The sequence below is a fragment of the Aplysia californica genome, unplaced genomic scaffold (assembly GCF_000002075.1).
Source record: "Aplysia californica isolate F4 #8 unplaced genomic scaffold, AplCal3.0 scaffold00072, whole genome shotgun sequence".
Classification (NCBI taxonomy): Eukaryota; Metazoa; Mollusca; class Gastropoda; order Aplysiida; family Aplysiidae; genus Aplysia; species Aplysia californica.
In genome coordinates, this window is record NW_004797342.1 from 485741 (window position 1) to 499234 (window position 13494).

The 13494-nt window shown below is 37.7% G+C and overlaps 1 protein-coding gene across 4 annotated transcripts in view; it reads right to left on the bottom strand.

Moving 5' to 3' along the window:
• Positions 1-2115: 2115 nt before the first annotated feature.
• The window catches only part of LOC101847249 (probable tRNA N6-adenosine threonylcarbamoyltransferase, mitochondrial), a 31417-nt gene continuing 20038 nt past the window's right edge, over positions 2116-13494 (bottom strand). For 2 of the 4 annotated variants that reach the window (XM_035968642.1, XM_035968640.1), the window contains 4 exons: positions 11682-11827; positions 10193-10323; positions 8763-8834; positions 2347-2570 (listed from right to left, as the gene is read on the bottom strand). In XM_035968642.1, the coding sequence (XP_035824535.1) occupies positions 2489-2570; positions 8763-8834; positions 10193-10323; positions 11682-11827 (431 nt within the window). In that variant the 3' untranslated portion in view covers positions 2347-2488. Of the gene's footprint in view, positions 2571-4003; positions 7014-8762; positions 8835-10192; positions 10324-11681; positions 11828-13494 lie in introns of those variants that run through there. The other 2 variants (XM_005093914.2, XM_035968641.1) reach the window with 2 other exon arrangements.

Genomic DNA, 13494 nt, shown 5'->3' on the forward strand with positions numbered 1-13494 from the left:
GAAAGTAGAACAGTGAGAGCATACAGTCAGAAAGATAAGATGGAAACGGATGAAGAGGTTGGCCTTGGAAAATATGGACAGAGGGGGTCAGAAAAACATTAAACAAAAAGCAAAGTGCCAAGCAATACAACAAACAAAAAAAAACGTTTGCTTTTCCCCTCAACACCTTTATGTAACAGAGGCTGGAAAAAGAAAAGGAAGAAAAATAATGAAAATTGAATTACCTTTAAAAAATGACTTTGTGTGTATGTGTGTGTATGTGTGTGTATGTGTGGGTGCATGCGTGTGTGTGTGTGTACATGCATGTGTACATATGTCTGCCTTTTATGCATGTGTATGTTTTCTGTACATGATGTCAAGTCTATGTTAATTCAATTTCAGCTCTTGTCTTTAGTCTGACAGTATCAGAGAACTAAATGGCGAGTTTAACTATAAAGGACTTCTATTCTGATCACTTTAAGCTGGCCAACTTAAATGCTTTGGCATTCTTCAGGAAATGATTAGGCCTTATAATAGACATGAACACTGCAAAATTGACATTTTTTGCTTTTATGAAGGTGTTTTTACCATCAACATAATTTGGAATACTTTGATCATTCAGGAAGAAGGCTGAGTAAAAAAATGTTTTTGGTGCAATATTTTGTCACACACTTGCACTTCAAGTTCACAGCAAGTAAGTCAGCTTGATTTTGGCTTTTACGCCCCAAGTACACTGTAACTCATTCTGTCTTGAGCCATCCGGAAATCAAATCCATGAGTTTCTAGTTTTTGAAAGATGTTTGTTCATCTGATATTGCCACCAAGATTGGTCTGCAATTGGGCGACATATCGAAACCCATAGCAATAAAAAAAAATTGCATCTTTTTAAAACTTCATAGCATAGACCTACAGAATGACATATCCACCCACACCTTTAATGAAATGCACATCACTTGCTACCAGGGTCTTATCCTATAAATTGAAAAGTGATAATCATCCACATTTCCAAAGTCCAAACAGCAAGAACTATGATTCTTACTCGGCCCTACACAGAAATCCATAAAACTGTGGACACTTCAGATGAAGATACCTCTGCACACATGATATGGAGAGGAAAGTATAGGTGAGAAAACCTGCCACTAAAATACAGTGTTTAAATTCATTTTTGTACTTCAACACAATTTAGATTCAGGAGGCTGGTTTTGACCCTGCTCAGAATCAACATACTCCATAACAATTCTCCCCACTCGGGAATCAAACTCAGGTCTCTCGAGTGTGATGCTCAAGCACCTTACTGCTGCACAAGAGATGAAGGTCCGGTTTCTTTAACATAATGAAATGAGAAGCAGAGACTGCTATTTGTGATAACTTCAAACATCTCTGAAGCTATTAAGCTTATTTACAGGAAAATCGCTCAAGGTCACTCAAGGAAAATGTTTTAGGCTGCACCTCGAAAACGCAAGTTTCACAAATTAAAATTTAATCAATAAATCAGTTTTTTGCTGCTCATGAAATATTTTCTAAAAGTGCAGGATGAGTTTTCTAACACTAGGCACTCTTTATGATTTAGATCTAGTGCTAATCTAAAAAGTGTAGGTACGCAGGACCAAGAACGGTTCTACTTTTAAAGACCTCTCAGACACCATGCAGGCCAAGGTGTCCTCATAATTTCACTTTCAAAATATAATTTCTAATGGGCGTTAAGGCAAGTAATTTTGACACTTTCAAGTGAATAAAAAATACGTACACTACTTCAAATAAACAATACAAAATGTACTTGATTTCAGGAAACCTTTACACCCAAAATAGAGGTGTTTAGACCATATTGAATCTTGGGCCTGGAATGGTTAAGATTTGCAGCTGATTCTGACAAATTGGAGCCCACCTGCCTAGCTAGACCCCACCATTCCAATATATGCTGAATACTTCTGGCAGAGACATCAATATTTGAGTGCTCTTTCCTGAGAAACACAAATGATTTTTAGATTTGAAAATTTGACATTTATTGGATGTTGGCTTGACTTGTGCAAAAACCAAAGAAACCGACAGGATGATAAGCCTTTGATCTTAAATGTACATCACTACACAACATGCCATGCATCACAGCTGATTGTTTCAAGTTTCCAACTTGATCCGTTTTTTTTTTTTTTAATTCACACATTGGCCAGAACGCACAGGCACAAAAAATTGTTAACACCTTGTGAAACTAATATTGGACTTGCTGCTGGCTAATGTTGTTTTTAGCGCAAAGTATTACCGAGCAACTACAAGGGCTCAGTGCACAGAGGGTGATTCAGTTAGCTGCCTGTGACTGTGACGTGGTGACATGGCCTGTCGCAGCCCTATGATTTCCCTCCATTTATTTTCTTTTCAAATCATTTTCATGGTGTTTTCCCCATCAGGAAATCTGAAAATGAAATTCCTGGCTTTTTCCCTTTTCTCATTTGAATGGGAACCCTGATACTCTCAATAGAGGAGTCAAAAACAGAGCCAACATGCAGACAAAGGGTCAAGTGTCTTGTATTTTCAATTTGGGAAGCTTGATAGAACAATTGGCCACTTCCTTCGTGATGTCAACACCCAGGGGACTCCTGTTGAAAAATCAGTATAATTTGTAAATGCTATTGAAATTACTCTTCCCGTCCCTCACTGGAAAAAAAATTTACAAATAAATTACATCTCTAGATTCTAGGCCTCCCTTAATTTCCAATCACATACCAAGATGAGAACTCGGATATTTCAACATGAACACATAAAACTCCAGCTTTCTCCCACCACCCTTCAGTGATCAGATGTGTACGAAAAAAAAATACAAACTAAACACAAAAGACCAGTAATGGTATCCTTTGAAGGCCCAAAAGCCTATAATTTAGTTATTTCAAGGTAGATGCTCAGCTAGTACTGGAATTGGATCTATTTTCATTAGATGTCACTTATGAGGTAAAAGATCCACTCCACCAAATTCAAAACAAAGACAAGACAAATATGAAATGTTATTCTTAAGCTTATTTCAAAACATTTTAAAATGATATTATACAATGCCCCTTTAAAGTTACTTTGATGAGACAACGCTAGTGGTGTTAACATCATAGATGAAAAAAGCAACTTGGGTCACTTATAATAAGGGGGAAAAATTAAGAGAGAAATTATTAACTCATTCGCTATGCATTATTTTCGGCTTGTGGACGAAATGAGATGATGACTAGTGCGCAGTTCACAGGTCTTTGGGGCCAAAAATTCAAATAAATATCAACATATTATATACCAACATTTTCAGTATGGTTTGTACAATACATATCGTCCCTGTAAGTTTCTAAACGCGTAAGTCCGTTGAGGCAAATTTTACAGGAGAGACAAAAAACGTAATAAATAGTAAAAACAGAATGCAAATGTACTGCTCTTTCTACATCTTGTAAAGAATACTTCTATGTATACAACTGTCAATGTGAAAATTCTTTTGTTTTTGAAAATTAATCATAAAACAGACTTACGTGTTTAGAGACTCCAAATTTGAAACATTTAAACGCGTAAATCGAACCCGTTGACTTGCGTAATAAATTGGAGCAGAAAGTTTGTAAGCTCTACTCGCGTAAGTCTGCGGCAGGTGGCCGTGGTTAGCCATACGCGTTTAGAGCTTTCATTATTTTAACATGTGGCTTGTGAATCATTGACTTACTTGTTTACAGTACGAATCTTTCAGTTTATTTATTAGAAAAACTATGCAAAGGACTTTGAAGAAATAAGGCAGATTGGTTTCATAGATTCTAGGTGCAATTAACTTTGCAAGTAATATTGATTGATCGAATTAATTGGTATATTAACTATACATCTGGTTGATATTATTCTTATTTCCCAGTCCTTTCACACTTACAACACCAATCGACTGTAGGTCTATTATAAGTAAGAGGATTATGACGAAAGACAACAGAAGAAAACCTTTAGAATGACAAAGTGTAGCTTGTGTGCGAAGTAGCAAAGGAGCAGCCTTCCAATCACCCAACAAATTACGAAAAGGAGCCAGTTCATTCTTTCAAGAACATTTTCAACTGTATTAAAGTAATGCTGTAACTGTAACACATGATATAATATAACAGAACATTTTACTTAATCAAAAACACATCAATTCAATATCACCGAGTAGAAATTTAAAATGATTCCATATTATATCATTCAACCTCCCCCAAAAGAAAAAATCCCTAAGAAGACTTATTCAAGTTCATGATCCAGAACTATATAAAATAAAGAACTGTCTGAAAAAACAATTATCTAACCAGTATTCGTAGCGGTGAGAAGGAAAAGGTGGTGCTGGATTGGACATGTCCTTAGAATGGACCCAAATGTCACTCCCAGGATAGCCAGAGGAACAAAAAAGGAGGCCACCCGCCGGAGACCCGGCGAAGGAGCATTGAACAGGAGATAAAGTCGAAGGGATGGTCATGGGGACAGGTCAAGAGATTGACCTTAGACAGGGAGAGATAGCGTTCCACCGTATCAGCCTTATGGGCTGCGCAAGCACCCTCAAGATAACAAGAAGAAAATGTATATAATAATTGTATACAAAATTGATTGCTTTGATAAAGTGTATTGTTGAGGACATTCCGATTCAGTCTTGTTTCAACTTGTTATAAAATGCCCAACATTCCGATGATATTACTGATTTTAGTGCTTGCAAATGTTTGAATTTGACATTTGAGATGATCCTGTTGGCATAAAACAGCTTCTTGGGAGTGGCAATCAGTGCTGTAGACTGATTTCTTTTCTCTGGAAACTGACCATTTGTCCCCGAATCCAAGGTTATAGAGTATTTTTCTAGCAAGCAGGTATTTCAGAGCCCTGATGTCAGTAACTGTAGCATCCCCAGCTTTCTATCATGGACGGATGCAACTAAGGGTGTTCACACCATCAGAATTTGAAAAGAATGTGTGAGTCAAATACTTCACAGAATGCGAAAATGGCTTTCTTCGGGCTTCTTCAATTAATCGAACATAGTCGATAGGAAGGAACATCTTCTTATTCTTGATTCGTCTTTCGATAACGCGGTGGACGTTATCCACCTCCATCCTCGTGTGGCCCCTCTCAAGTATTTTCTGCTTTACTTCCTTGTCATGCATCACGGAGAACATGGAAAGAGCAGTGGCTAATGTTTTGTTTCTGTTCTGAAAAGCACATCCATCGGAATAGATGATGTACCTATCAAAAGACAGATCACTTTCCAGGTAATCCACAATGCATGAAGCAAATTCGTGAGCAGACAAGCCCCCTTCCGCCTCGTGCCAGACATAGCATTGGACACCATGTGACTATAAATCAAATATTGTGAAGTTATGGACACAGAGTCTGGTCCTATAGTATAATGCGGATGCTTTCAGCATGGGGCAAAGCAAAACTGACTGTAGATCCACAGTAATGACCTTTGTCATGTCCTTATTTTGGACCATTTCCTCATCTGCTGCCATCTCTTGCTGTACCCTTTCTTTCTTTTGCCCACGAGCCAGATATGTCTTCATCGACATTGCCTTCATCAGAGATCATACTGATCTTTGCGCGGTTTGAAAAGAGAAAGATTCATTTTCTGTAATTCATCGGCAAAAATTGGACGAGAAAGAGCCTCCATCTTCTTTTCTTTACATTTTGTTTCATAGAGACGAAATAGATCGGTCCTGCAATGGAAAACTTCCTCTAAATATAGCCTGGAGCTTTTCTTTCGGCAATAGTGAGACTCCGTTTTAGGCAGACTTTCAAGGAAGGGTCGCAGATGTAATCGCGCATCAGAGTCAGATGCTAGTCTCCGACAAGACTCATTCCCTGTTGATAAGCCATCACCTGGTCCTCCGCGATGGTGTCTCACATACCGTACCATTCCTTGAGTCCTATTGTAGACCAAAACGTCTGACAGCAGACCCTGAATCTGCATCTACTGGTTTTCAGAAAATACTGCAGGGACGTAGTCCTACAAGATGCTGCAGACGCTGCTTTTTTCTGTTTGGCTGGCACCTTGCATACATGTCTAGGCAAAAATACACCATTCTCTGGCCAGGGCGGCGACAATAGGAAATAAAATATTTCCTACCTCTCTTCTTCTGTGATATTCGAACACTGATTACACTTGACCTTGCAAGAGCATCTTTCCTCGAAGTTCTTCTATCCTTTTCAACGTTCTCAAACCCTGTATCGACTTCCTTTATAAGATTGCCCTGCTTCACGTTTCTTGAGTTCACAAATCTCTCCCAGTTTTCTCTTCCAAGCTTTCTCTTCTTTCCATTGATTATTCTCACATTATCGCTGTTGTTTCCATCCCCACATGATCGATCAACAAGAGCCTCACCTCTATCAACACATATATTGGAATCAACATGTTCGCCTCTCTGGTCAGTGACAGTCTAATCCAAATCTTCATCATACATGTTGAAATCAATAATTTCACCAATAGGATCAGTGCCATTTAACAACTCAAAAGCTTCAATCCTACCATCATACATATTGGAATAAAAAAACTTAATCTCCACCGTCATATCCATTCGCATTATGATTAAAAACATTTTTTCTGCTGCAATCAGCATTCACAAAAAGAGACCCATATCTCCCATCACACACCTTCACATCATGAGCCTTATCTCTAGCATCACATATTTTCACACCAAAAACCATTTCTCCACCATCATTTACATTCACATCTGTTTCTCCATTACCGTGTATAGACATACTCAAATCAAGAACATTCTGAAAATGACTAGATCTATCGTCTCGCTGGTCAGCAGCAGTTTCAGTGACTACTTTCTTCCCCATAGCCTCATTGTGATCAAAATACACTAAATCACTGCTATTCACTGACATGTCTACAAATGAGTCAATGATATATCCCAAAAATTGTCTAGTGGTTCATACAGAGAAGACTCGTGGGCATGTCCCTCTGAGGAGTGAGGACGGGCATTTCCCTTAGAGAGGTGCTGGGTATGTCCCCTGGACTGTGGTCATGGAGGCTTCACTGCTACCTTTTTAGACAGCTGTAACAGTTTGTGAAAAGCGGTTCTTGACTGAAATGTAAATAATAATATAAGTTATTAAATGTATAATAAAGTATGCTTCTTCTAAAGTAAAAGTAAATTTGAATGTTTCAAAAAATAATCCTCATTTTCAATGGCGTTTGACTTTGCGAAACATTTATCTTATAGCAGGTTGAAATATAATAATGATCAATCCACATTGCCGAGATACAGCTATGACTAATTAAAACCCAACAATTAATCAACATTGATGAGATCTAAACCTGTGACTAACAATACATAATAATTAATCTATATTATCGAGATCTAAACGGTGTCAATGGGCTTAATCTTTCACATGAAAACTAAACGCGTAAGTCTTGACAATCTCCTTGCAAGTCACCATGAAGCTTACATAATTATGGGCGACTTTGTAAGCTCTAAACGCTGATGTCACAATGTATCACACAAAACAAAGATTTATTTAAATAAACACATAATAATTTCGAAAAGTATCTTACATACACATCTTAATATGAGGGAAGAAATGGTATAACTCACCTCTAGGCTGTTACTTGAACCAAAAATGAAACAAAATTATTGTTTTAAGCGAAGGTGCTGGGCTGGGACTTCTGCGTTTAGAGTTTCAAATCAAGGTGAAATCCTGTTACATGCGTTTAGAATCCGGGACAAAAAAGTGCAATTTTCCTTTGTTTAAAGAGTGACTTTAATATTTATAGAGGAGGTGGGGGAAACCTATTGGAGTGAAATAAAACCAAAATATTATTTTCCAAAATTCCGGACTTACGCGTTTAGAGACTTACAGGGACGATATGTATTATTTTTTTGTGTATTTTTCAACTTTGGTTCCTGTAAGAGGCGATTATGCAACACAATTGTGATTGGATGCGGATAAAATTGGAAAATATAAAATTTATAATCTCAGGTGAAACTAAAAAAATATGTTTGCACATAGTCAAATGATACATCAAAATAACCATAACTGTATATAGAACAGGAAAATATTGAAAAATGTGCAGTTATTTACATACAATCCATAATATTTGTACATTTGGATCATAACATCCGATATTGAAAAAAATAAAAATGTATTTATAATTTTGAAAAAAGAATCACAAACAGAAAAAAATACGCGTATCTTATATTGAATTATTCAGAATTGCATTTGGAATTAACCTATACATGTCTTGAGTGGTACTTTTTGAGTAATTTCACCAAAAAGTGTGATTTTGGGGAGAAAAATATATCTTGACTATTTAGATCTAGGCCTAGATCTAGCACTAAAAAATATTGATTTCTCCATTACAGTGCACCGGCAATTTGCGTCCAATAGTATCTTATCAATATTATAAAGAAGAGTGCTACATTTCTTTAGTGAGCAAAATAATGATACATTTTGTTGTGTAAAAGTACTAAGGCTGGTGTCCGGGCTATAATTTGGGCTTCGCGATAAAACAAAGTCGAATAAACTACGAAATCGTGTTTCAAAACTGAATCAAAACTTCCGATTTTCGGTGGAAACGCTTGACCCGGAAGTCAACTTTATATTATGACCTTTATTTTAACATGAATATGTGGATTGGAATAAAAACCAAGCTAAAATTGAACGTTGGTTCTCGAGCCGCCGGGGGCGGCTTAGCGTACTGACGGCACTTTAGCCGCGCCGCCCCCCACGGCTCGGCGTAGCGAATGAGTTAATGAAACAAAACAAAGTTATTATTTTCTACAATTGGAACTAATTCAACTATGCCGGACAAAGTAAGAATGAATGAACATCACCTGGCCCGAACATCCACTGTACTAGGATCTTGAGAGAAATCCCTGCCACTCAAAAGTTTTTCCATGCCATTCCTGAGGACAGCCAGAAAACCTTTATGACAAATGAAGATAAGCAACAGAGAATTCGAAAAAGTATAATTTTAGTAGGGTATCAAAGGAAAACTTTATCACCAAAAGATGAATTCTAAACACCTTACACAATAGAAAAATAATTAGTTGAACATATGTAACTGTCTATAACTTGATCTATAGGGGTATGCATCAATTTTACAATGAAAGACCACTTCAGGCTAACCAACTTTTTTCAATATACAATCAGGAATAATTAACCTAATAACTTCAGATAATATCAACGAAATACCATCAGATAATTATGTGATAACAAACAAAACAACATCAAATGGGACTGGTGTTGGTGTAGTGTGTGTGGCAAGGTTAGTCACAATGAAATAAAGTTACATGGAGGGTGAGTTGAAAATGAATGAGGAAAATACTCACGAACAACATATTTAGATTACTTATACAGTGTTCGATACGCAGTCATTGTGATGAGGATGATCTACACTAGATCAACAGCTACATAACAATCACTCTCCAGGTGGTTTGTTTTGATGTGTGTACTTTTATGATAATCTATTGCACCAGGAAGATTTACTCTATCAAAAACCTTAACCTAGATCTACTTGTATTTAAAACTAGTGTTCCAGGGTAATTCTTAAGCAAAACTATTCACGCTCAAACACAAATTCAAACTGCCGGCATTTTAAATGATTGTTAAAAAATGCGCTATAAATAGAAGTGTGGCGGGTCATAGATGATTGTCAAGGAAATCATGGGCTTCTCATAAGTGGATGTCCATTTCACTGAAACAAATGGAAATAGCCAACAAAGACCAGAACAGAAATTTGAAACTTGGCTTGCCAAAGTGGTGGAGGCTAAAATATCTTTTCAAATCTCCACTCGTTGAATCCAGGACAGCCCTGAGAAATTCAAGACAGTTGTCAAACCTGACACACTAAACGCACTGCTCAGTCAATGGATGACACTATGCTACCTTAGAATTGCAAAGTTTTGTTTGACATTTTTGGCCGTTTTGAGTTACTATGACCATGAGATCAGAAGCCAAATGTTCTATTTGCTCTATCAAAATCGTAAGATGATTCAGAGTCGTTATCAAGATATTAAAACAATTACATTCAAAAAGCTTGACAGTTTGCAAAACTCAAAATTTGTCCTGTCAAATTTCTCATTACTAGGTACTGAGCAGATAGAACTTTGTAATTCTAAGGTAGCGACTAAGCAAAAACTCTACCTCAACTAACATGCACTACAACAATCCTCATATCTGCGAGAAATAAAATGAATAATTCTCAGTTAAAGATGTATCTCCTTGAGTACATTCTGATACACAAAACAAAGTGCAGACCTACCATGCAATCATTATGCCATTGTCTGTGCACAGTTTGACTGGAGGGCACACCATCTGACAATTGTAAGCAGCACACACTTGCTCCAGACTGGACCTGATGTAAGCATTACTGGCAACACCTCCAGACACAACCTGTTATCAAAAGGAAGAGTCATAAACAGTCAAAACTCCTCTAACAACCGCCATTCAAAGACAATTCCCTGAACAAATGACCACTTCCCACTCTGTATTTAAAAAAAATAATATTGGCACGTGTCACGATACGGTGAACTCAGTCGCTAGTTAATTTTTGGGCATGTAGAATTATTGGTATCACCTTAAAGCTTGTTCATTTGTTTTGCTTTAGAAGAAAAAAATACCCATCTACCTTGAATATAAGTTGGGATACTTGCCACTGAAGGAGGTGGGGGTGCCTGGTGTCAGAGGTAAAATTAGCGAGAAAATGGCTGTCAAAGTTGAGCTACTTTCAAAGCTTGAGTGTCCTTAGAAACTATAAATTTACTTTTTTTGTGTGCATTGATCAACATTTTTCAGTAAAATCCACACACAATGTGTTTTTATACAGACATAAAAGGTGTTAAACCACAACAAAAATAAAATTGAAAAAAAATTGCCCAATGTCCAGAAAAATGCCAGTTTCTTTGATTTCATTATTTTGATGAGAGCCTGATTTCACCATGATGCCTGACAAAATTCCTAGCTTTCCACCTGTCTCCGACAATCACTTTTCTTCTCGACAGTGGGTGGCTGTCTAGGAACATTTCAACTGCACTGAAATTAACATACAGGAGTACGAATTAACTGTCAATAATCTCATATAAATTGAAAAAACATTTAAACAGAAAGCTGGCACTACTGCAAGGTGGAAAAAGAAAAAAAAAAGCATTCTGAGGAAATAGTCATAGTGCTGGTGGATGCCCCCGTTCAAAAGTCTAGAGAGATCGGTCCTATACTGTACATGGTAGATTGGTATTTTTCAGCCTGTTGCAGAAACAGAACTGTTGTTTAGGAGACTAAAATTGTAACTTATGAGGTAAGTCTCCTACTACATGTTCAGAACAAAAAACTTTATCTTTGGGAATTTGGATGAAGGCCATCTGCAAAGCAATCAAGCTCAATATTAACTGAGTGAACTGTGGGCTCTCTCTATTCATACATATGGGATGTCTTGCATCTAAAAGGAGGGCATCTTAAAAATGAGATCTACACAGATAAAGGCATTGTAGGTGTTTAGGTGTAAAGCTCTTGAAACAAAAACTAATTAGCAATCTAACAAGGTGAACCTACAAATTGACATTTATCTCCAACAAAACAGCAGAGAGAGTCTCAAAATCTGTCCAAGCAAGCTATATTAAGAAGCACCCGCGTCAAGATTTTAACTCAGGTCAAAAGCAGCATTGTCAAGTGTCTTCACAAATAGACAGGAAATCTCCTTAACTTTGCAACTGGGTAAGATACTTCTAGCAACCAATGAAGCCAGTGGCACTCACCAAAGTTTTGCTCTTTCCTAGAAGCTCATTCATTTCAGAGTATATAAAAGCTCTTTGAAGTCTCCTTGCCATGTGGTATGTGACATTATACTGGAACCAGGAACAGATGTCAGCTGCATTGGGGAGGACCTCACTCTCTGGCCAGCCTGTTGCATCATGCAAGTACAATAATGGGAAAGTTCACAATATAAATTTGCCACAGTCAGTACTGTTCACCTCAAACCCAAAATACATATATGCAATAGTCTCCGCCTAAGATCCTGGTGCTTGGCATTAAGGGAAGAATTCATAATGACCCATATCCAGGCCCACAACCGGTAAAATGGTCTCCCTTCATTCTATAATGAACTGGTGAGACCTCTGGGTGGGTTTATAACATATGGAGAGCAAAGAGTGGTCAACCTTGATGACCAATCACAGTGGCATGAGTCATGCCGTTCTCACTTATTATCTTATTGTGAGTATCAAGATCTACACTTACACAGTTGCCCCTTCCCTTTACTTGCCCAAAATGTATAGCTTTCCATCTCTGACTGAGTTCCCCCCATCTTTGTCATTATGCACCATAACCCTGTGACCACACTAATTAAAATTCAGTCCGTCAAGCAAATACAGGAGTAGAGCAAGGAGGTTATTTGTTCTAAGGTCCTTGGAGTAGCAACAACTGCTGCAATTGTCAGGGAAGAGTTCACAGTTCAATGTGATCCCACCTGGAGCAAACTTGTCGGCCCTTTCCACCCAGCGTGTGATGTAACTTCAGGTGTCCCCCTTCATCGAGACTTTCAATACACATGTTATCACACTCACGAGAGTTGTTGAACTGTAACGCAACACGTAGCTCAATGATTGCAAATTTTCACTCTTGGCTGATTGACTGTGCCTGCCCAGGTGTTTGTTCAGAAAATTATGAACTGAAATGCAGGATTTTAGCCAAAAGCAGACCTCCAGAGCAGGACCTTAGGGGTGATTTCTGTACAGTAAAAATTCTGTCGTCTTAAAACAGCGGGATCTTAGGTGCACCGGGATCGAAAGCCGTGGGACCTTGGGTGAATACTACAGAACTTATTACACTCATAGTTCCTAAAGAAATTTTATAAGAAGGGAGGGGAATGTTTAAGATAAAGTCATCAGTGGACTTTTTCAAAGAAGCGTTCAGTGCCTCATGCCTTCAAATACAATTTATACCAAACAACACTATTCTACTATTTGTACTAGTAGTAGAACCATCATAAATAATTGTAAGGCACTAAAACCAAAGATAGTTATATGATTTCAGAACTGCACTATAATATTGATGTATATTCTGTCAAAATGAAGTTTGTTTCAGTTTCAGGTTACTTCAAAAGGTGAAAATTTGCTTAAACCTAAGACAATATTAGAATTTTGAGGATGTCAAAGCAAAATTGTTTATCTAGTATATTCAAACATAAAATGTATTATTTATGACACAGTCTTGTTCAGAACAGAACTTTTTTTACTGCATGTTTAGACAAAACATGGGCTGAGCAAACAATGTCTTCTCCACGGCATCACTTTTCGCCCGATTCTGTTACTTTTAGTTCGCGTGACTCAGCAGCCCGCCGGAGCTCCCCGGCTCGGGGTCACGTGGTTAATGAGCCATGAGGCGACTTTGCCGGTGTCGGTCGGGAAGTTCGCATTTTTGACTATGTTTAAAACGATATAACTTCTTCCCCATCCCACACAGCAAACCATTACGCGAATGTACTAAAAGCTCAATGTCTTGAGATTTATTCTGCGTTAGAATGGTTAGTTTCTGTGTCTTAGTTTTTGTTCTAGACAAGTGTTTGTAGAG